At 39.2% G+C, this 25,483-nt stretch overlaps 1 protein-coding gene across 1 annotated transcript; it reads left to right on the forward strand.

The window, feature by feature from the left end:
* Positions 1-1,999: 1,999 nt before the first annotated feature.
* LOC103353229 (periphilin-1) lies at positions 2,000-25,470 on the forward strand. The gene is made up of 10 exons (XM_008276098.1): positions 2,000-2,172; positions 3,800-3,865; positions 4,684-4,757; positions 7,720-8,007; positions 8,322-8,383; positions 11,110-11,193; positions 11,793-11,968; positions 16,624-16,700; positions 17,515-17,649; positions 24,101-25,470. Coding segments are annotated over exons 2-10 (1,068 nt in total). The 5' UTR covers positions 2,000-2,172; positions 3,800-3,864; the 3' UTR covers positions 24,272-25,470.
* Positions 25,471-25,483: the final 13 nt, after the last annotated feature.

Genomic DNA, 25,483 nt, shown 5'->3' on the forward strand with positions numbered 1-25,483 from the left:
AAGCCTCCGTCTATAGGAATGTCCACAGAGCCTGGTGAAGAAAACCTCAGTTATCAAAGAAGGTATAACCTAATGTCATGATACCCGTTATCGCTGCTTTGGGTTTTAGGTTTCGCTTAGCCAGCTAACACTAAGAAAGCTTGGCTATGTTAAACTTGCTTGTAGTACACCACTTAGGTTGTTCATGACTAAAGCAGGAGTTTCTCAAATATGGAAGCTTAACAAACACGGTGGCTGTCTATAGTTTTACTTTTATTCAAATATTATTCTGATGTGTGTCAACCAGTTCTCCTCATCAACCAATATACTGGCAAATTAGATCTTAGGTTGCGAGTCTGCACTTCGCCACACATTCCAAAGAATAGAACCAAACAGGCAAAGAAAAAAAGAAAACAGTTTGTAGTCATATCATAGACGTGAAGGGCCTTTTATAAGTTCTCACATATGGTGTCGATAGCTGTCTTCAGTCAGATGCAGGAGAACTTCAACTTCAAAACTGTCAAAGTTAGGATCTAAATCAAGTGAAAACCTAAATGCACCAAAAACACTCTAGTGCCAGCTGTCAATACTTCATAGGTTGTGATGTGACTTTCCAAATGTAATTTTGGGCCAAATTATTGCTCTAATCCTTTTTTTTTCTTTTTTTTTTTGAATATAAGACCTGAAACAAACTGGGAAGTGTTGATTAGCCATAATCAACGTATCCTCCATCCTTCACTCATCAGACAGTTTATCTATTCATCTTGAAGCAATATCAGAACGTAACAACATGCAAGACTGATTAGCTGTTGATTAACCAGTGACAGTAAAATGTTCAAGTCTTGCCAACTTTCTTCAACCAAATATTTGTTGAACATTCAGCACCACAGTCTCCTTTATCAGTGAGCTCATGCCGGTTACTGTAGGCCAACTCTGCAGCAAGCTGAGTGAAAATATCAACATTATATATATAAAATCTCAATGATACCACATTTAACCTCCAACCATCACTTCATTCTGTGATAATTCAGTTTACTGCATCATCACATTGTAAGCGTTCAAGCTTTTTTAGTGCTCAGCAGTTTTATAGTTTTTTCTTTAGATGAGGGAACAATTAATGAATTTTATGTTTAAAAAAATATTTTTATTGTGATGCTTGTCTTTGGTAACATTTGTTTTAGTTCTTTCGTGAAGTTTTTATCTAAATTCATTGCGTAAATGCATGTAACAGTCAAAACACCAGATTTGTCTTCAGCCAAAGCCCAAGAATGATACCAGTTAAACTGAAAACATAATGTTTGGCCAATTAAAGGTAGAGTAAGTCATTGCTGAGAAAATGTGTAAATATTTGAACTCCATTTTTGTCTGTTAGCAAAGAAGCAAAGCCTGGTGATGTGTAAACCAACTTTTTGCTCAACATTTCCCCTTAAAAAAAAAGGGAAAGGAGGAGAGGTTGCTGCCGTCTACCCGCTCTATGAGCTGCTGCTACACAAAAACCATCTACTGGTGTTTGTTAAAGATCCCGGAAATACACTTTATTCTCCAGAAAATGTGCAACAATTCACTGAGGAGTCCTGTGACCTCACACATCTTCCACCTGCTGTTGTTTGTTGCAATAGTTTCTCATTTTGCAGAGACACTAGATATTTTCTGTCAGGAAATATTTATGGAATTGGACAAAAAGTGTATTGAATTAGTATGGATTGCTCTACTTTTAAACTATAATGAACGGTCCATATGTAAGATCCGATTACAACAAAAGTGTGAGCACCTTTCATTACTGAGATTCCATTCTACTTTTTGATGACGGATTGGATCCTTCTGGACAGGGGTGATAGTGTGCAAAGATATTCTGCTAGTATATATATAAATTCTTATTCTATACTGTAAAACAACAAATAAGGGGGCCGCCATCATTTGGCGAATAAACGATTCGTGTTGTCGCCACAAGATGGCGGCCGCTCATTGCTCATTGAGAAATCCGTTTTTCACCGAAGAAGAGCATGCAGGAACTGGACTGTACGCTGCTCCCGTTACAGTATTTGTAGCAGTGTTTTGGTTCTATCTATGTTTACGAAAGGACAGTTTGGGCTGCCGTGTAATTTATATGTAAATATACACGTCCTAAAGCGATAAGAGGGATGCGTAATGTGCACTTTTTGGCGAGCAGTGTTGAAATAGCCTCATTGTTTGGTGAGTTTTTTGCGAATTCCTCGTGTGCAGATGTTTCAACTAGCTAGATGTGCTAACAACAATGCTAATACTTCCCTTTTCGCCCAATTACAGCCATTTTTGCTGTGCTTCACTAGAAAGCAAAATTCATCCCTATAATGTCAATTCCTCTTCTTCTCACTCTTTCCATTCCTTCCTGCTCCTTACATATGCGGATATTTTGTTGTGAAAACGGGCATGGACACAAACTATCACCTCCCACTACGGCGAAATCAGCGTAAGAGGACCCCTAAGCGACCCATCCTTTATTTACCTGCACCTCTTAATGCTGTGTAAGGGTGGTAGACAATTAGTTAGGCATTTCAGGTAAAGCCTTAAGGCTGTCAGAAACTCACTTGCGAAACTGTGACGCCTTTATTCTCCTGTGTCGATGAAAATACTACGACACTTGTGCTCGTCAAATCTGTACAGTATCCAATTACTATATATCCCAGAGAGGTTTGAGGCTTCAAACCCTAAACCCCCTGCTGTAAGGACACAGTGCTAACCACTGCTTTACAGTGCTGCTCAACAATAGACCAAGTCTGGAAATGATATTAGGACTGGTCACATCTGGACTATCCCTAAGAACCCAGGTATTTTATAAACACAGGTCAGATCTGTAAAACCTTGAACCCATTTGTGAAAATGCAGTATTGAGACATTTAACTGCTCTTTAAAAAAACAAACAAACAAAAAAGAAGGTTTATGCCAAAACTATGTGTACCCAGCTCCAGATCTGAAATCACTACACTTTGACTGGTCAAATTTGCACTAGATTATCCCAGAGCAGGTAAAGATTAGTTAACACTGAATTTCAGGTTTGTAAAACATTTATTCTTCTCTTGAAAATGCAAAACTGAACATTTTACTGCTTTTTACAGTATTAGTATTTAGACTGATCCAATAAAGACTAAATTATTTCAGAGAGGCTAAGGAATCTTTAAAATACCGTTTAGGCTTTTGTAAACACTGCACTCTGATTTAAGCTGAGGGTATAAGCCTGCCATTGGTCACTCATTTTAGTTGTCTTTCTCCTCTCCATGTAAGTAAAGCAATTTTGCAATTTTTTCTATGTAGTTATCAATTTTAATCACAGCGCTTGTCCCTCGTGTGCAAATGTTTCACATACACACACAAAAAAAATCCACCTGTCGCTAGTTCTAGTTTGAGGGGGCACTGAAGCGGAATCCTTCGCTTATCTCTGCCCATAAAGATCATGATTGGTTGAAAGAAATGCAAACAAGCCAGAGCACGTTTTCCCCCTATAGCAGAATGATACTAAAGTACAGCCAGACCATGACTTACTACAGAATAGGCTGGCTCAGTGAGACTAGGAACCCCATAACTGCCAAAGTAGAAGCTGCAATTCAGAAGCGAACTTCAGTGTCCTCTGTACCCTGAAGAAGTCATCGTTTATGAAAAGAGAGTTTCATAGGCTGGTCTTAGTTGATGTTTTTGGTTGAGCTATACTAGAAATGTTGTTGAACACAGATTGGAGATCCTGTGTTTGTGTGTGTTTGTGTATGCTACAAGGTCTTTTCTTCACTGTGTTTGCGTGCTGAATAAATCAGATAAATGAGGTCATATCCTTTTTTTCCCCTTATAGGTTTGTCATTATTTGCTGAAATATCTTGAGGACACCAGTCAGGGAACCAACATCAGTCCTGCAACAGTATGTGAAAATAACTGCATTTTGCATGTTTGTTTAAAAAAACCAAAAAAACATTTAGTAGTCTTTCATAGAGATCTCTATCTGTACATGAACTGTTTTGCATTTTTCTACATGCTGAAATTTTTAAAGCTCATCAAGTGAAGTTGTGCTACACAACATTGTAGTACCTGGTGCAAATTTTTAGGGTGGTAATATGACAGTGTTGGAATCTATCCCAGCTGACTTAGGGCAAAGGCAGGGGACACCCTGGACAGGTCACCAGTCTATCACAGGGCCACACTTAGAGACAGACAACCAAGCACACTCACATTCACACCTACGTACAATTTAGAATCACCAATTAACCTCAACATGTTTTTGGACCATGTGTGAGGAAGCCGGAGAACCCGGAGAGAACCCACGCTGCACGGGGAGAACGTGCAAACTCCACGCAGAAAGATCCTGGGTGTCCTCACAGGGACGTGAACCGGCGACCTTTTTGCTGTGAGGCAGCAGTGCTAACCACTGAACCACCTTGTGTTCTTCCCTTGGATAATATATTGACATTGTCACTATCACCTTAAATTGCTCTTGGAGGACAAATAAAGTTTTTTTTAATTGAATTAAATTGTTTGAAAAGTATCCTGCCTTTATTTTGGCTACATGTGGAACAATGTTTGCTCTCGTAATCCTGTCTATTCAGTCCTTATCCAGTTCATGTCAGATCTGTTTGAATAGATTTTGTTGTGTATTATGCAAAGTGTAAAAGTTACTGTATAGCTTTACACTTAATTCTAACCAGCACACACTCTTTCTTTCTTCTTCTTCTCTTCTTTTAGTGGCATATCGACATGGTCGAAAAAGTATTAGAGAGGCCTATGAGGACCACTTCACAGCAGTGGATGCAAGAGAGGTACGGAAAGAAGTGGTTTGCATGGCCAAATAGTGTATTACGTCGTCTAAACCCACTAGGTAATAAATGTAAAGAATTGCTTTGTTAAAGTGGCAATACCTATTAGGGCCTGACCAAATTATCGGCTGGCCGATTAAATCGGGTGATCATAGCCCTTTTCAAAATAATCATCACTGACCGGAGTTTTGCTGATTAAACTCTGATATATTCTTAATTTCTCATAAAACAGTAAATGCTGTTAAGTGCCACAGTCGTATTCATACATTCATTTTGTGCAACTAGATTTTGTAAAATGACAAATATTCTCCAAGGCAAAAGTGTGTAAAAACACTTCAGAAACACCACGAAAAGCCCCGTTTTTGCTGCTGCTTTTTGTAAACAAGTCAAACTTGGTTCAAGGAGATAAGGAAGAGTTGAGATAGCTTACAACTTTACAGCGGTAAGATCACTCACTCTGCCGCAAATTCTGAAACCAAAACAGCGCATAGAGCCTCACTCTGACGGTTTTTCAGAGAACTACAGAAAACAACTTCTTATCCAACTTTTTGACTAACTTATTTAACTTAGATTTTTATTAACTTGTTCTCATCAACTTTAAAGACAGCACAGTCTTTTAGAGTACAGAATGACCATTCATCACTCCGTCAGCTGCGTGTTGAGGTGCATTAAGGAGGAGCGATGGGAATGCAGAGGGGAGAGACAGACAGACAGACAGACAGACAGACAGACAGACAGAGGGGGTTTATTCAGTGCAGGCTGAAAAGTTAAAGTAATCAACAATACTGTCTGTCTTCAGCAACCGTCATGATGTCATGTCAATCTTAGTTTTACTTTGTTAGAAAACACTATAAGGTGACCCAGGGTGTAACAGCAACTCACTGTGTGTGTTGTTATGGAGTAACATTAGTGTCGGACTATTTGTGACCATTATATATGCAAAATGCAACTCTGTCAAAGATGACATGTTTAAGAAATGCGTCTCTGTTTTTTATTTTGGTTCATATGAGTCATGACTTCATGGCAAAAGAATAATGGTGTAGCGAAAATGGGATTTAAGTGCGTCAGAGGGCTGCATAAATAATGTTTTGCCAGTAACTTAACTCATTATGTTGCTTATATACAGCATACACCTATGGCCTAAATCTAAAGATAAATTCATCAGTACAGCTGGAAGCTATATTCATGCATGCTCCATAGAAAGAAAAATGCACAATACAAATTTAAAATAAAATACCCCACATTACAGATATTTGTTTGGAAGACTTTTTTTTGGGTTTTTTTTTAACAGACGCATGTCATGTTTAATGCTTTGTTGCATGTTTTGGTACAGCTCTATTATACTAAAGGACAAAGTATTGTAAAACAGTAAAATGTTCTGCCTGTAATTCATATCTTTGTTGTTGTAAGCATGAAGGGACCAAAAAAGAAGCTATTTTATTCATTATATATTTTTTAAATTAATCGGCCGATTAATTGGTTATCAGAATTTTCTTTTTTTTTTTTTTTGCCAGATATCGGCATCGGCATCGGCCTCAAAAAATCCATATCGGTCGGGCCCAAATACCAACAGCAATAACCTTTAATTACATTTTTTAATCGGATCTGCATTTGGTGTATCTTGAACATTACATCCCAGAGATCCTAAACAGCTTCTGACACATTTTCAGATTGCATTTTCTTTTTCAGGCTGCACGGTGGCTCCAGGGTTAGCACCATCGCCTCACAGCTACAAGATCCCCGGTTTGCGTCCCGCCTGGGATCTTTCTGTGTGGAGTTTGCATGTTCTCCCTGTGCAGTGAGGGCTCCTCCTGCACTCCAAAACCATGCTGAGGTTAATTGGTGATTCTAAATTGTCTGTAGGTGTGAATGTGAGTGTGCTTGGTTGTCTCTCTGTGTAGCCCTGCAATAGACTGTCGCCCTGTGTCAGCTGGGATAGACTCCAGCCCCCCGCGACCGCAGTGAGGATTAAGCGGTGAATAGATAATGGATGGATGGATTTTCTTTTTACTTTCAGTTCATACTACAGCTGCCCTTGCAGTATGCACTGTTTCATGCAGTGTGCATACAACAAGGATCCATCCATCCATCCATTATCTATACACCACTTAATCCTCACTAGGGAGGAGCCTATCCCAACCGACTTAGGGTGAAGGCAGGGGACACCCTGGACAGGTCGGCAGTCTATCACAGGGCTACACAAGCACACTCACATTCACACCTACAGACAATTTAGAATCAGTTAACCTCAACATGTTTTCGGACTGTGAGAGGAAGCCGGTCTCTCCGCTGGAGAACCCAGAGAGAACCCACGCTGCACAGGGAGAACATGTAAACTCCACGCAGAAAGATCCTTGGTGTCCTCACCGGGACACGAACCAGGGATCTTCTAGCTGTGAGGCGACGGTGCTAACCACCGATCCACCTTGCAGCCCGCAAAGTAAAACCCCAGCGGCAAAATGATAAGATTGGAGAGCAAAATAATTTTTTAACCAGTTTTGTTCATTGGGGCCTCATGTCCTAGTATTCAAAGCCAAGAGACTTTTTAAAAATCAGATGGTGAGAAATAACAAAGATTTCTGTGAAATAACTCAGACCTGTTTCCTGTACTGTGCGTGGACTGTTCATGCTTAATGTGGAGCCAGAAAAACTCCTGACTATGTTCCCTCATTAGGCAATAGATAGTGACTCAACAACTTGTATTTAAATAAAAATCTTTGATATTGCCACTTTAACAGTCCGTTATATTGCAATGCTGTGCTGTTAACAATCACAGTGTTTTGATTAACTTTGAATAGTCATGGTAGGTATTCATTGAAGTAGTGTTTCTTGTTTGTCAGTGTTGTATTCACTCCTCGTGACACTCAAGCAATGGAACATTATGTCATCTACTCTGTAGGCGTTATTCTTTTATTACCTTTTTGCTCAGCACTTAAATGTCAGCTGTGATATTTTTGCATTTCAGGTGACAGTTCATCGAGTTGTCAATATTGTTGAAAAGAGGAACCCAATGCCACGGCAGGGGTTGGAATTTGATAGAGGATTTAATGATGACTCGTGGTATGGCAGTCCTCGAAATTACCAGGACAGTTACCAGGACAGTTACCCGGACAGCTACCAGGACAATTACCAGGACAGTTACCAGGAAGCAAGAAGTCACAGCGAAGGGAGCTATCCTCCCAGTGATCGTCGATACTTTGATGATAGCGCCAACTTTGGGAGTTATCGCAGACATTCCTCACCACCACGAAATGTAAGGCAGGCTTTGCATGCATTGTTTATATGCTATTTTTTTGTGTGTTATAGGTTTGAAAATAAGTATTTTATTTTTTTTTAAATCTAAAGAAAGTAGTGCCAGTGTATAGTCAGATAATGTCAAATCATGACTGAATGGCATACCAGTGTGTCTGACTGTCAGAAGGTTACCAGCTACATGGCATACTACTTTTATTATTTAAAGTTTTTATAGGCCTTTTGCATTTCTCAATAATACCAACAGCAATAAAATAATCCACTTTTGTAGCATTGTTTAGTTAATGTTGTTGAAACTGCGATTTTTGCTTTTAGGGGGCTTCGTACTCCCAACAGAGCTATGGAAGAGATGATCTGAGGCATCAGTTAGTCTCAAGGTAGTATGTTAATCCTTCTATCTCAAAGATTCTGAATCTGTTATCAATTTCTTCTTTTTTCCCTCTGATTATGTCGGTTTAAAGTTTCTTCACTGAATTCTTTGTGTAATGTATCAAATTGACCACTAGGTGTAGGCAGAGTTCTGTCTTTCGAAAAGCATAAACATGAGCGAGATTGTCCGTGTAATATATAATAGTGGAATATCAAGAAACACTATGTTACAAAAGTGTAAAATCACTTTCCTTTTCTGTTCTTTCCACTAACATTCAACTATAGTAAAGAACTTAAAATTTACAATTAAAAATTGTTGCTGTGGCAGAAAAGTGTAGCTTCAGAAAATTTATTTAAATACCATATTTCAGGCATTAATTGAAATTATAATTTAAATTTAAATCCACACAGTGCAGCTCACAGAACAACTACATCAACAGATACACTTCTTTCGTTGGCCACTTCAACATACCACCAGTTTACGGGGCCCAGGCCCCCCTTTCCAGGAGTCGTACCCGGCTAAAGAAGGGGACAAAGGGCACTAGTGTCTACTCACTCAGCCAAATAACCCCACCCCCACCTTGAGAGGAAAAACAGCTGGACCACTTCTTCCTCAGTCAAACACTCACACACACGTCTCAGATACTCAGAGCAGCAAATGTCTCATGTCTTTTTGGTCCTTTCTGCATTAAATTAATAGTTAGGTGCATGTTGTTCAAATTATTAAAAGTGCCTAAAGACATACTTACTATTTAGGGTCACATAACCAGTTTTATATTACCTACTGCCTCAGTTTTTTTTGAGGCACACTCCTGTGGATTTATCATGAAACCTTGACTGGTGGCAGAATACATAGATGCAGCATTGAACAACAACTTTAAAGACTCTTGAACCTGTGTTGATCTCAACTAATATTAAGACAAATGTTAAAATTTGGCAAATAACCTGTTCAGTATGATTTTATCAACTGCTCAAAACTACATTCATGTGGGATTTCCACTAGTAAGCACTTCATTCAAACTCTGCAACACATCACTGACTTAAAGAAAAGGATGAAATATTTTTGAGTCTTTCTTTAAACAGTTGCCAAATGCCCACACATACACTGAAATAGTTTTCGCCCTGCTCCTGACCATTAAATGGTCTCTTCCTAATATTGTTTGTGTAAAATGCATTCTAAAACTAAACCTGATGTTAAAATGATGGTCAGTCAATCAGATGAAAAGAAAGTTTCCCCAAGTTACAGTCAAACTAGCACCAGATTCACTCTCTGCAGGACAGTCAAAGAAGGAATTTAGTACTGAATGACTGTTAATTTTGACGACGCCAACTTGACATGAATGCTTTAGATAACTATATTAACTTCTGAAAAGCTGTGGAATTTTTCTTTATTCAGAATGAGAACTATTTAGTTTTAAACCATCATCACTTACACAGGGACCGTGCAATGGTAAATATGAACAAGTGAAGGACTACAATGACCATAAACTTATCTCTACAAAAGAGCAACACGGTATTGTTTTAGGACAGAGCTGAAAGGTATCATCCTCTTCTTTCATGGCACCCATGTAATATTGATCTATAATCACAACAGAATAACTGCAGTGTTTTGGTTTAGAGTAAGTTTATGCTTCAGCTTCTCCTGTCAAGAGGCAGCAGATTGCTTCTGCCCTCATCATTTTGCATCGACCACAGGCCGAAAAATAGGATTCTTTTTTGCAGAAGATACTTTTAGTAGCCACAATGACAAATGAACGACACTCTTATTGAACAGTTAGCTTTATACAGTAATCAAAGAAAGCAAATGAAGTAAAGATGCATGAATAACTAGTTCTTATTAGCTTGTTTTATCTCTAGGGTCTTATGGTTACTTTAGACTTCGTGATTCACCAAATTAGCGATTGACTGAACATCAAGAATTCTCCCTTTAAATGTCTGAAGTCACACCTTTTTTTTTTTTTTCTACGCTTATAATTTGAACATTAGTTTTGTACCACAGCAATGGAAGTTTGGTGTTTAGCAAATGGCAGGCTAAGTCTTGGCTACTTCAAACAGACTGTGAGTCGTAAAAGTTTGAGGCCTTGTTACAACGGCTTTTTGTTTGAGATGTGGCTTGAGTTCAAGCAGAGGTCATGTCAGCCAGGTGCCTTTGGGTTGCTTATACCTCTACACCTAAAAGATGTTGTCCAGACACAAGCTTTGAGTCTGGAAAATTATGGACACGGGATGTAATGAATAATGATGATGTAACAGTTGTGCTAGGTGTATAAAAAAAAAGTCTACTTTCATTACATGGTTAAATAACAGACAGTTTTTTTCTAACTTCAGCTCCATGTTTAGGGGTAACCATGGCTCTGCATACAATTGAAGACAGATCATAGTGAAGAGAGACCAAAATTGGTCCGTCTGTCAGCCAACTGCTGGTTGTGCCAAAGTGGAAGATTGCCTCCGTTCCACAAATTGATCAGTGTGCCACAGTGCCCCACTGATTTTGAGTTTAAGTCTTTGTGGTTTGTCTTCTGCTTATTCTGTTTCCATTACCAATATGAAGGTGCTCATTGATGAATATCCAGCACTTTTTGTTCCTAAACCATTAATGATGAAAAGAATACATTCTGAACATGCATTTAGTATGTTCTAGTAGATTTATTTCTAATGTTTTGTTGTAATGTGAGTTCCTTATTAAACTGCTTGATTTGCCAGTGTTTTTGACTATGCTTCTTCTCGTCTTCAGGAGCAGTGGTAGACCTCACCATTTCCGCAAAAGAGGTCGAGGGTCAGGTCCTCCTCAAAGGACAGAACAGGACAGAAAAGCCAAGTCAGTGCCGTCACATTCATATTGTTTTCTGGTGTGCATTTAACAAACTCCTTCATAAGCACACAGGTCTTAAAAACAGGTCCAGTTTTTTATTTAAGAGGTGAAGTAATAAGTAAGTTTCCAAGCAGACTTAGTCTTCACAGAGCATTTAAGATTTAACTGAGGGTATTACGTTGGCATTAAAACACAAATTATTTTCGACTCTTAACGGTATTCAAAGTAGGTGGATAAAATGTGCATTTTGTTTCATAATACTATTAAAAAAACTGTTGTTGTTAAAAGTGTTTTTTCTGTTGTTATCTTTCTGGTTAGGAAAGTTTTAAAAAAGCATGAAAACTGAGCCTGTTACTCAAGTGAAGTGAAATAACTTGCTCACACACAAAAAAAGCAGAAGTAATGCTAAAGTTCTCAGCAGATCTACAGTAATTCAGTTTTTAAGACCTTGCTATACAGTATATCCTCATGACAAGTAAGGTGCCCCTTGTTTTTAGTGCAGCACACTTTTAAGAATGCATTCCTACCTTCAGCTGTTGTGGTACAAGGCAAGGTTCTTATGGATGGAAATTGTTGATTGTTTCTTCCTATCATTGTTTCCATAGAGAAGATCGTGATGACTATAGGACCTGTCAGCCTCTTGTTATCACACGGGACCGCTCTCCTGGAAGGAGGGAAGCCCAGCCGTCTGTAACTGTTCGCTCTGGATCAAATAGCAACAACAGGAACTTCTCTCCTGACAAGGACAAAAGCTATTCCTATCAGCAGTCACAGCAAAAGCGTAAGTATTAAGGGGGCTGTAATATTCAAAATCCAGTTTTTCATTGTTTTTGGCACAGCTGCGTGTCCTATTTGTGTTTATGTTGTCCCACAAAATATGACAAAAGTGCATCCCCTCATTTATTGCCATTTTCCCCCATAGATTAGAAAGTGTTTTCTGAACTAAGTTTGCTCCTCTCTGCTAATCCCAATCTCCCCTAAAGCCTTAACACTTACTTACCAGCATCACAGCTGTAGTGCTAGAGTGTGTGAGTTTGTGAGGGCTAGATATAGTTTCTAAAGAAAGAATGGGACACATTGTGACAGCACACATCTCCTATGTAGAAGTTTGACTGAAAATACCAACAACTATAGTAAACAACTATAATATACTATAATAAATAACGAACAACAGCGAGCAGTCAGATGCTGTCACTTACAGATAAGTTTCAGGGCACATTTTTATCTCCATACCAATTATGCTTGGTTTGTACACATTTTACGGAGGGCAGGATAACGTCACCAATTTCACCATAAACTATGGGTAAGTCCCTTTAGGAAAGTCTGCAGATATGTGAACTAACAGAAGGGGCACTCAACAGCGTTACAAAGTCTGCATCAGAGCCCTCAGAATGGTTTAACAGTAGGTGAGGCCCACACACAATTAGCGGAAACACACCTCAAAATTTGTGAGTGTGGAGATTGGGATTTGGTCTCTCAACAGAGTAGATGCAGAGAGAGGTTTGCCTGCAGCCCTCTTCTTGAAATGGACGTGGGCAGTAACAGCTTAGTTGGATGTAAAGCTACACATACTGAACAGTCTGTTTGGAACAGAGCTGAAACCAGGATGCCCTGGTAACTTACTTGGTTGAGTCGGTGCTGCCATACAGCAAGACCAGAGTCCCCCTCTTCTTTGCTGTCTCTCCTTGACTATCTGTGAAATAACGGCAATTTTATTGAAATAACAATGTGTGCACTATTTTCAGTTGAAGCCTGAAATACACATTCTAGGGCAGTGCTTCTCAAATAGTGGGGCATACGATGCCGGGAGGTGTGTCTGACCCCGGGGCAGTGTTAATTTTGTCAGTGACAACTTAAACAAAAACTTTTCGTTGATTATCAGTCAAAACTTATAAACTTGGGCAAATTAGTGTAGAACGCACTTTCCACTGTTTTCCAACAAATGTTTGGTCGCTCACCTGTCAGAGGAGCTGCACTGCAAACACCTGGTAGCATCTACCGGAGCAGCGTGGGAGGCGTTTAGGGAACATCAGTAAAATGTACCATCTACAGTAGCAGCATGTGAGGCGTTTAGGGAACATTGGTAAAATGTACCATCTACAGTAGCAGCATGTGAGGCGTTTAGGGAACATCGGTAAAATGCACCACCTGTGGGCACTTTCAGCAATTGTTTGGTCTGTGTCCAGTTAATGACTGATATTAGAAGAGGATTGGTGACAAAATAAATATATTTTAATGTTAAAACATTTTACAAATGTCTATTCTTGTATCCCTGAAGATTATTGCAACATCACTAAGTTATGCAGAAACAACTATTCATCAGCTGCATGGTGCATTAACAGCTGTGGCAATGCTGAACCAAAATAAGGGAGCAGGGCAACCAAATCATTAGCTGGTGCGACCAATGAAGAAAGTTGGTAGCACCAGTGCTACCAAGTTAGTCTGGAGAGAACAGAATCGCAAGAAACCACATTCAACAGCTGAGGATCTCCTACGCCCCACTGCTGTTGATATGGTGTCAACAATGACTGATGAGACTACCACCACAAAATTGAAGGCTATCCCCCCTGTTGCTTTTACTAATCACTGAGCAAGTTGTTGCTGCATTATTTGACTGCTCATGATATTTAATTTCAGCAAATTTAAACTGGCTAATTTCATGACTATTTAAGGCGAGGGGGGGGCGCGAAAGATTTTTGTCCTCCGAAGTGGGGCCTGACAGAAAGCAGTTGAGAACCACGAGGGACACGTGAGACTTGCAGTAACTTGTTAAAAAGGAGTATAATATTGGACCTTTATGTCTTCTGTGGTTGTCAAACAGCTCAAGTTAATAGATTCAAAAAAGCTTCGCTTTCAATTTGGCATTGTGAGAATTGTGGTTAAATATTCTATAGAATATGTACTGTGCTCTTAACCTTACCAGAGGCAGTACTGAGCAGTGTTCGGTTCATGTAAATGCTGCATAACCTTAATTCATTATGCAGATATTAGATTTTTCCCACTTGGATTTGTAATTGAAATCTTTCTCAGATACCTTAGCAATCATTCTCCTTAAAGCAAATTTAACACTCTGAGAGAGGCAGTAGAAAAGTCTTGTCTCCATTTCTGGATCCAACATGAGCTGCTTAGCTTTGTTTTCCACCTTTGATTTTAAATCAGTTGCACAGACCTAGCAGTAATGGACTTGACCGTCTGACCTGGCACTCCAGTGGATAGTGTGACATCTAAAAACAAAGCACTACTCTGAACTACCTGACGCTCTGTGACACATACAGCATAAAAAGAAGCTAAAAGCGAATAGATAATGGGAATGATCCAGGCAAGTTGTGAATTTATTCTGATCGATACTATGGTTGTTTGTGCAGCTGTTGCACCCTGTGTAGTCATGATAGAAATCAGTTTCCCATTTTACAAAGACACATGCATCATTGAAATGTCGAAAGGAATTAAGCCTTTCCAGGTAAAGCATCTGTTTTCAGAGGTGGTGTGTAATGTGAGGGGTCAGGGTGTGCTGAAACATGTTAGGATGTTAATTAAGCTAACACCACACACTTTTAGAGGCTGGGAAAAAGAATGCCCTCAGTTTATTGGGGTGCTTTGGCTTTGGATTCAGAACCTGACCTTTTCCTTAGTGCTTAACGATGTTGTCAGAATCACTTTGGCTCTGTCATTTTACATACTTTCTTTTGTGAGTTTTATAGCCTTCAGAACTTTAATTAACAATGCTGAGCTAATTAAATTTGTGGATTTGCTTTTACAAAGCTTGTTTTAAAGCAATTTGACATGAGCAATGCTATTAGTTTGAGGGGAGACATGTGGACAGTCATTTGTACAGTCCTTTGATTTCTAAGATGTATAAACATATTTTTGTTGAAAGCTTAGCTCCATCTTGTACCACTCTTTGAAAATGCAATAAAACAGTGAGAAAACAGTTGTACCTCCCACCTTCACACCCATCTGGGATACTAATTAGGGCAGCACAGCAAAGTACACAAAAAAAGGGTGCTTTGTGATGAGGGCATCTCTCCCAAGCTTTGTTATGCAGACAGAATTCCTTGTACAATGTTTTTTTTTTTTCTGTCTTCATCTCTAACTGGTTGGCTTTGCAAATGTATGGCTGGTTAAACACTACACATCTCTTAAAGTGTAGCACAAGACTGTTGACCAAAAGCTTTTTATAATAGTCCAAAGCAGGACGAGTAGCCATGTTCAAGACATGATGGAGTTACTCCAGGAGAAATCTAGCCGGGGAAATTTAGTTTGTTGAATCCTCTCCTCCAGTTATAGAAACCAAGTGTCCTATTCACACAATGTGAGAATACCCATGATCCTCAGCTGAGCTTGGCTGTGTTGGATATTTCCCAAAGAATAAGTCACCCCAACTGTAGAGAAGATAGGGTTTAAAGTGTGCTACACACACATACATGCAAATGCATGCACTCACACACAACTTTCCATGATTGTAGCTAGTGGGCTATGACAGTTTTTTCAAAAAGAAAACTAGTGTTCTTTTTGAGTAGTTATGCCATTAATGCCTCTCTAGATGACGACAGGCTGTTTGCCCCAACTTCCGTTGTGAAAAAACAGCTTTAAGAGTTACAACCCCTTGTGCCTTTAGACATGGTTCGGTGACATGCCATATTAAGTAGTGCATTGAAAGTGCCTGGCTTTTACACTGTTGTTTGTCTGTATGCGCTGAACCACAATATCCAGTCTTTTTGCAGTGTCTGTAGGTTCTCTGTAAAAGTGCCATCTGGGGGCTCCACAGTCCCCGCTGAGGGACTCAAATGAAGTTTTACAGATCACTCTAATCACAATGACTAATGTCATTACTAAAAACCAACAATTTAGCACTATTTGTTTTTTTTTTTTTATCTAGACACACCGGAGCCAACAGAGGACAATGTTTCAATTTAAGCACAGCTGAACTCCACAACCACTATTGTGTGGGAGGCTCCAACAAGGGAGTATTAAAACGAAACAGTGATTTATACTTCTCAGCTGCCTCATAATGCTGTGGCCTCGCGATTGTTCACAGTGATAAGTGAACAATTGTTTAATACCTCACAGTAGAAAGCAGTTGTTTCTCCGGGGTATCATCAAAACATATAGTTTCGTGCTATTTTGTTGTTAGTCTGCACAATAGAGAGACTTAAGCAGCGTGTGTAGAAAGAGGAGAATAAACTATAATGCAGATCACTATCCAGATTTGACCAGGGATGTTGTATTTAATGTGGCATGTGTCCAAGACCCCCAGGGTTTATTTCAATACAGTGGAAAATGAAAAAAAAAACAGTGTTTCCGCTGTCATGTGTCGTTTGGCTCACCCTCTTTATGAAGTTATCTTATCTGAGTCAGAACTTTTTTGTTTAACATAACTGTTTGAAGATAATTATCTACTTGTGTGCTTATTATACTCTGATATTTTCTCCATAGATAAGCCCAATGTGGTGATGAGTCACACTCCCAGTAGCTCTGCGGAGGGGTCTCCTCACAGTTCAGGATCTTCAAAGGTAATACCAGCAAATCTAAGCCAGTACTGCTCTTAGAAGAAACATGTTACCAGTAATAAATTTGCACCTAATCTGACAGCTGGGGAAAAAATTCAGATAATGTGAGCTACAACGAATTGTTACAGAATATAACTACATGTGCATTTTCTAAGCACTAACCAGCAAGACAACTGCAGCTGGCTCCATAATGTTTGCGGCCCAAACAAATAACACACATCAGTTATGGTCCACTCTTTCATGTTGTTTAAAATGGACATTGAACAAGAAAATGTTTACAATACTCAACCTTGTCAATCCAAAAAATACATTACTTATATTGGGATAATAACAAGTGGTGTAAAGGTGACTTGAATTGAAACAAAATGAGGACATTAATTGCACCACCATCAACTTACATAAACGTCCTTAAGTCTTAAAGTGTCAAGATAATCAACAAACGTATTATTTGTAGTCAGTGTGCCAAAAACAGGCCAAAACATCAGCATGTTATTATAATTAACAAAATGTATTTTTGCTTCATGGGCATTTGGGTTGTGTTTTCTCTAATTGTAGGTGTAACAGATTGAAGTGTTTGTGCCACTGGTTCTTTACTTTGATCTGGCTGTCAAGAGCCTGTAGTCAGAGAGATCCACTCCGTATACTACCTCATTCCTGTTTATTGTTGACATGCGGCATGCATAATGAGACACACACGAAAACAAGAACTCAACACCTGTAAGAGTACAGAGTTGTCTCTATTTGAAACACTTTGAAATCAGAGCCAGTTTCTAAACCTGTTGACCTCGGCTTTAACCCTTAACCTTTGGCCCGCCAGGAAAAACCTTCAGCATCTGTAGCGGAGTCAGAGGAGGTGGCGGCTGCCAGCATGGAGCCAAAGCTGACACCAGAGGAAGACTTCAAGGCTCGCCGGTTGGAGGCCATTAAGGCTAAGGCTCTGGAAATTGAGAAGGTAGTCAGATTTGCGCCATGAAATAGCCTGACTTCTGAGAAATCATGTTGCTTTGTTGGTTGTGCTACAATTTCATTAACCATAACTATCTTCACTACCTTTGTTAGATCTGCACCTTCCTCCATTAATCGTGCTGGGTCTTTAATATTCTATTAAACTTTTATTTCTTAACTAGACATCTAGTGATATTTTATTCCCTTAAAATCTGGTATTAAGGTCAGATTGTCTTTCTGATTTCTTTAAGAGATATTTATGACATAATAATGGAGCATTTTATTTTATTGCGTCTTTTGGTAAGGGTACTGACCCGTGACAGTCTTATACACCACACCTGACAGCCTTTAATATCCCAAGTTAAAGTGATCACACAGGACTTAGGCACAAGTCGGGAAATATATCGTTGGGCGGTTGATGAAACAGTAGTCCACTGTGGCTGTCACACATCAGACACAAAACTAAAGATTCTAAGGGGTTCACCTTACTGTGTGGTGGCCTCATATTACATGTCTAGGCTTTACCCTAATCTCATGGTGGGTTATGTATGTGGATAGCCCTTTTAAATTGGCTTTATGATGTCCCTGAGAGTCAAGGGGTTGATGTGGGAGGTGTATAAATGTGTGTCTTGGCTTGCTACACCTAATATTTGAGAAATGCTGTAGTTGAGAAACTTTTTTTTTTGTTGTAGAAAAGGAGGATGAGTCAGCAGAGAAGTCCATAGCACTTCAGGTTGTGACGCTTCTTGTGGCCTGCTATTTGGAGTTGCACTTTTTCCCTCCCCTTCATCACTATGAACTACAGTACCACTTATCTGTTCCCGTTAAAGCAGGGCAGGAATTGCCCTGCAGGATGCAGGCGGCCCACCCACAATGTGGTACATCTCTTGGCATTAGCGCACACATGGCTACCCTGCCATTTCCAGCTGCTTCTACAGACGTGGTGAGAGGGAGAAACCTCGACTGCGTCTTTACTGTAACATCTGCCCCAGGCACAGTTAAACACACATTGATCTGTCGCTGTTGTGGATAGCCAAACTGAGCATATCAGGTAGTGGACAGCTTTTTTGAAAGAACCGCTCTCATCAAGTTAGTGTAAAGTAAGTCTGTCACATGCTCCAAAAATGTAATTACTGCGTCTTTTTTAAAACATTTTATTACCTAAATTGGCCTTTTCAGCAAAGTCTAAATGGTGTATATTCGTCCCAGTTCTCATGGGGCTCATTTAGCCTGAAATGGATTGGTTATACCAGTAATAGCTCATTGTTTTTTCAGCCGAGAGCTTGTTGTAATACAGACTATATATTGATATTTAAAGGTTTTCAATGAAATCTAAAATCTCAAATGAACTCACTGGCAGTTACCGTCCCTGCTTGTCATAACACTTTACTAAATTTCATTACTAGTATAATGACTAGCATGCTGTTGTTTTGTACATCTTAACCACAGTACCTTATTCTGGTTTTTGTTTTTTTTTTCTGATGCAACATATCAAATCAGAGCATTTAAAATAACAACCACAAAGAAACTTAGAAAATATCCTTATTTCAATATCACAATGTAGCTAAATGCCTGGGAGTGATTTTCAGTGAAGTCCATTCATCATCTCAATCAGCACAAATGAAACATATCCATTTCAACTATTAGCCCCTCCATTGAGAGGTCCGGTTTGCAGCTTGAGTGATTAAAATGGCTCTTTTAATATCCCCTAATGTGTACCAGCCCTCAAGTCATTACCCTACTTCCCTTATTATGGAGGACCCCTGCCTGCATCAGCGCTCATTTGAACAGAGCCTCACTAAATGTCCATGTGAGAGCCGTATGTATAATCTCACTCAAACTCCTAACTTCCCAGCCCCCACTCAGTATTCCAGCGCACACTCCTGACGGTATGTTCACAATTTGGACCTCCACAAACATCCGATTTGGGCAGAAGCCCACTTTTTAGGGCTCCTCCTTAAGGCCCCTAGTGTTGCTGCTTCTCTTGGGGCTCCGGTCCATCCTGTGTGGCCCCATAGTATCAGGCTTAAAGATCAGCACATGACTCCCACTTCAGGGAGGGAACTTAAGCCAAACCTCCTTGCAACCTTTTTTCTAATAACATAAAGAGCATGCCCAGGTCAAAAGCACTCTTCCTGTTTGTTCAAGTAACGTGGGATCAGTTTTTACAAAAATAACAGACTATGTGAAGTCACTCCACGATTGTTCAGTACTGCAATTAAGGTAGCGCATTCTTCACTGCACACAAATTTACATGTAGTCTGGTGCACATGACAGCACACACTCTTGATAAGAAATCTCATTCATTCTGAGTTCATTCTAAGGCCACTTTTTCCAAGCCTAATTTGAAACTGGAGTGAAAATGTCAATAAAGGCTGTCGCTTGGAACAGCATAGGAAGATGTTGTGGTGAAAAATAGCAAAGATAATGAACACTTACGTGATTAAGAGGAGTTTTGGAAAATAGATCACATGGTTGTGTGTCATAAGCCCATCTTTTATGTCACACCTTAAAACCTGTAACAGGTGTTTCTTCTAAACAATGCTTTCTTTGGTAATTTTTTAAAGAAATGAAAAGTCTTCCCATGAGGGATAGTGGTATCCTTTTTGAATTTGGTTTGCGTTCTATTAGGATTATTTAACAGTTGTTTTTAACAGCCTGAAAAGGAGCAGATCATACTGTGTGGAGACAGAGAAGGAAACATACTTTGTTGAATAAAGTTGACCCTGAGATTAGCTGGCCACACGAGTCGTGAGTCTCGCTTCCTTGTGGTCGTACTGAAGGCTACCATTATGTGAGGCCGCAAATTCGCTTGACATGATCTGCAGACATTAAAGCGTCCTCCAGAGTCCAAACATCTCCCACAGTCTGGGATATTTCTGTCAGCGTTGTCTTGACTGGCCTTTCCCAAGTGTGTGTATGGGAATGTACAATATATGTTGTGATCCTGTGACAGTAACCTGTACTGCTAAAATAATCAGCCAGAACATTTGATACATTTTCCTTGTAGCTGGAACAAACATTGTTTCAAATTCATAGACTGTAGCACAGAAGGTTAGTCAGGGATACACGAATGAGCGGACAGGTGAGAATCACTCTCTGAACATGCTGTAGCTAGTTCAGTAAGGATTATCAGGAGGAGAGAGAGGAATGAAATAAAAAGGACTAAAGGGGCTGCAAGCATTGCAGTTTTTTTTTTTTTTATAAACAACATTGTAATTATGAAGAACAGCATAAAATGAAGACCCTTAATTTTCTCTCACCAACCTTTGTGTATAATTTTACAGTTTCACATAACCTCATATAGTCTAACATACACAGTTGTGCACCTGGGATTTTTTTGTCGCAACAGGTACTGTCAGTATCCTCCTTTTTAGACACTTCTTAAAATGGGACTTTTGTTTTGCCTGAAAACACAGTGAAAGGTTCCCATGTGGTAAACTGTTTCTATGCTTATTGTTCCAGGCTGAATGTCATATTATTTCTGGTTTCTTTGACCTTTTCTATGTGTTTAAAGCCCCACCCAGCTCACCTCGCTTTCAGACTTTGACTGTGGCAAATGTTTTGTTTTTTTCCCCCTCATGTCCTCCTTTTCCCTGTCAATAATATTAGTAAAATATTTGAGTAAATCATATATTGCAAACACTTTGCTTGCACAAAACCTTCTTCAAATTCTCATCAAGTAATGATAACTCATATGACAGTGAATCACTGCACAGATTAATGGATATGTGATCACAAGTTAGCAAAGACAGATTGCATAATATGTATCTAGGCGTAGGAACAGCAGTTGTGGCTTTAAATTTCCCCATAACTGACAGAAGCCTGGAATAAAGCTGTTTAACCGGTTAACCTCACATTCTGTTCAAGCATGGATGCTGATTTAAGTTGACAGGCAGCATTTTTCTTTTCAAACTTACCAAAGCTGATGACTTGTGTTTTATTGCATTTAACTGGCAGTTAATAGGAGATCAGATACCGTCAGCTATTTTTTTTCTACAATGAAGGCCTACAGAGCCCACGTTCCTAAAATGGTTATGTGGTCTCCACATGACACAGTTATAGTACCTCTTAAGACGCTGCAACTGTTTTCATTATGTTGAAGAAGTAGGTCACATCTTAAGACACAAGATAAGACAATTGACATGAGAAAGGTACTAAAATTAACTAGACATGATGATGAATATATTGTGGGATACACTATGATATCTGTACATGTATTTTATGTCATATAAGCCTGCTTGTGTGTAGACATTATCTAAGAATTGCTACTTGATCCATCGCCTCCAGAGGGGAAGTTTTAAGCCACTGAAAAGTATCCTGCGTGCCCCAGTGACTCTAACTTGAGGGGAAAGGTGATAAGGGCTTACCCTTTGTGTACTCTGATGTCCAGTACTTCTTTTGGAGAGGCTAGTGTAGCCTTAAACCTCTCAGTGCCTTCAGTAAAACGCCCTACATTTAGCCTTTTTGCCCCAGGTGATAAAGATGTTGTGAGTTTGCACCTGGGACTCTAACAAAGAACTTAACAGCCGTTTTGGGTCGGCAGTAAAATCTGAGAGGGATGTGAGAGCTTGTTGCAGTGTGGTGTGAAAGAATGCTACAGCACCACTAACATACTCTGACACCTCGTGTCCCTTTTGTTGAGAGTGGACACTTGAATAGACTCCCATACACACATTCACACACCTGTTTCATGGAATATGCCAGTTTACCAGATCTGGGTTAATTAGGTTTGAAATGAGGAGTCGTAGATTTCAAACAGATGTCAGACGGAGGTGCTTACCTGTGTGGGAGGACTAATAAATGTATCACAGAATTATACATGCATGCATTTTCTTTAACACCATACAAGTTTTTTCTTTCTGTTATACAATTACACATCTTCATTTGCAGGGTTTCCCTTTTTATTACTTTTCAACATTGAATCATGGTTCACAAAATTTACAAGAAAATGACTCATGCCAAAATGAAAACAGATTTCCACAAAATCATGTCTGTTAATTAAAAATCTAAAATGTAAAATAAGCATTTGCAAAAGCATTTACCCCCAGCAAGTCAGTATGAGATTCACCTTTGGCCCCAATTACAGCATTGAGACTTTGTGAATAGGTCTCAATCAGTCTGGTACGTCTGCACTGCAGCGTTACTCAACAGTTTTTTTTTAATTTTTTTTTTTTTACAGAACTGCTCAAGCTGTCAGGTTGCACAGGCATCATGAGTGAACAGTCCTTTTAAAGTCCAGCCACAAGTTCTCAGTCTGATTGAATTCTGGGCCCTGACTCGACCACTCCAGAGCATTCACTTTGTTGTCTTTAAGCTAAACTAACTCTGGCTGTATGCTTTAGGTTATCGTCTTGGTGGAAAACCCATTTTCTTACAAGTTGCAGTTCTGTTGCGGACTGCATTAGGTTGTCCTCCAAGATTCCCCTACAGTTTGCTGCATTAATTTTACTCTGTACCTTTATAACCAGAGCCTGCTGCAGACAAGTATTGGCACATCATGATGCTGCCACCACCATGCTTCATGATGGAGACAGTGTGTTTGTGATGAAGTGCATTGTTGGGTGTCAGCCAAAAAACTCAATTTTGGTGTCACCAGACCAAAGAACCTTCTTCCAGTTGACTTCAGGGTCTCCCAAACGCTTTCTGGAAAACTCTAGTCAGGGTTTGATATGAGCTTCCTTCAACATGGCTGTCTCTATGCCATTCTTTCAACTGGTAAAGAGTGTAACTGGACCTTCCAGATACAGGTGTCTTTATGATACAATGCTAGAGGAACATCAGCTGCATTCAGATGATCTCCATTTCACTAATTGTGTGACTTCTAGCAACCCACTGGCTGCATATGTGTTGAATTACGGAGTCACTTTGAAGACGCAATCACTTATTTTACATTTTACATTCTAAATGAATTGACATTACTTTGCAGAAATGTTTTCACTTTGACATAAACAAGTTTATTTGGTAAATTCTTGTCAAAAAAGCCAAATTAAATTAGCCATGATTGACTGTTGAAAAGCAATAAAGGGGAAACCATCCAAAGTGGGTAAATACTTGTATTAGGCATTGTGTGCTACACATGCAGGAATGTATGACACAACCTGCTAACTTAGATTGAGGTGAAGTAGATTTTATTTACTACAAATATGTGAAACACGTTTTGCAAACCCTAGACAAGTTATGATCACTGTATCTTCTTATGAATCATAAATATGATTTCTTGCCATTTTTAGCCAAAAGAGCAAACATTTATTTTTGGGGAATCTCAAAATAACAAATACACAGATTTTTGGTGTTCAGCCTAGAAAATACAAACAAATGTCTGCTTATAGATGTGTAAACATTCAGGACTAAAGAATCTTTAATGTATCTATAATGTTTGTTTGCTTTTCTACAATGTATACTTGATTATATCATCATGAATATTGGCGCTTCTGATATGATTGTTTCATGTGCAGCATTACAGGCAGGACTGTGAGACATTTCGCACAGTGGTGAAGATGCTGGTGGACAAGGAGCCCAGCTTGGATAATCTGCTGCAAGCTCCTCTAGATGCAAACCTGTTGGACATCAAACAACACTGCCTTGATGCCCTTAAAAACTTCATGAAGGAGCTGGATGAGATATGAGAGCAGCTGTACACAACAGCAGAAACCCCACATCACAAAACGCTGAGGTGACAATGTAGAGTATTAACACAAATAATTTATCCAAAGTTTTTCATTTTTCATTTTTCATCATGTCCTTTAGTCAAATATTAATGATTGTGATTTTTATTTTATTATTTTTTTAATCAAGTATTATAAACTGAAGACAGGATTTCTGGGAAGGTAAGGAAGATGTGTTAAGACGAGACTGAGTTACTGATAAAATGGATATGTGGTTACAGTGAAATACTTTTTGTATTTGAAGTGAAATCAAAAGGACCTTTTTGGACTGAGATGCAAGCGTTGCAGTTTTTATTAAAGACTCAACAAATTAAGTTTGCAGCTTCAGCTGCATTTTTTTTGACAATGAATCATGTTGACAAAACCAGCTAGAGGCTTGGTTGGTTTTATTATTGAATCCTATTGATGATGCACTGCCAGAGAAATTAGTGAATCATGAAACTAATTTAGTGACGTGTAATAATTGTCCTTCCGTTCTTTGCTTGTCTTGCCTTTATGATTGCAATTGCTACTGATGCAAACTTAGAGATAGATTAATGTCTTTGAAGTGGAGTTTTATGAGGTACTTACCCATAGCCAGCGTCTTACCTACAGCATATTATACCCTGCATGCTTCAGGTTTTTAAAAGCAAAGACGACTGCTGGCAGAAATGCCAAGTCTACTGCTGTTATCAGGGTCAGCAGCAAAACATGTGTTAGCCACCTAAAAAGACATCCACCCTTAAAGAAAATCAATATCCATTTAAGCATACACTATATTTAGAATATTCCCATAGCTTTACCTCATCATCGGACAGCCCTTTTCTTTAGCACTACATTTTGTCACCCATGGAACTTCTGTATTCCTACTCACTTGCGTAGACAGCTGCAGGAGTTCCAGGGATCAACAGTAGGTAATACAGTGGCTATGAATAGGTACTTCATACAACCCCACTTCAAAGAGAAACACAAGTATTTTTCAGCCAGTATTGAAGGGTCCAACTCTATATGGTATTTTATCAGTGCAGTGCTATTTCATACAAAGGAGAGTGCATTTTATACATCATATTTTGTCTTATTTTAAGTTTAAAGTGAACTTCTGATGAATTCTTTCAAATCTATTGAGAAACTTTTGTAAATAAATGGTGTGGCCTTAAAAATAAAATGACCCCCCCACCCCCACCCCCCCTTTTT

The sequence above is a fragment of the Stegastes partitus genome, unplaced genomic scaffold, assembly GCF_000690725.1.
Source record: "Stegastes partitus isolate 25-593 unplaced genomic scaffold, Stegastes_partitus-1.0.2 Scaffold65, whole genome shotgun sequence".
NCBI lineage: Eukaryota > Metazoa > Chordata > Actinopteri > Pomacentridae > Stegastes > Stegastes partitus.

Excerpts from the sequence above, each read along its gene's own strand:
- LOC103353229 (XM_008276098.1), top strand. Across the intron at positions 4,758-7,719 it reads CAGCAGTGGATGCAAGAGAG|GTGACAGTTCATCGAGTTGT; the intron begins GTACGGAAAGAA and ends TTTGCATTTCAG. Across the intron at positions 16,701-17,514 it reads ACAGTTCAGGATCTTCAAAG|GAAAAACCTTCAGCATCTGT; the intron begins GTAATACCAGCA and ends TTGGCCCGCCAG.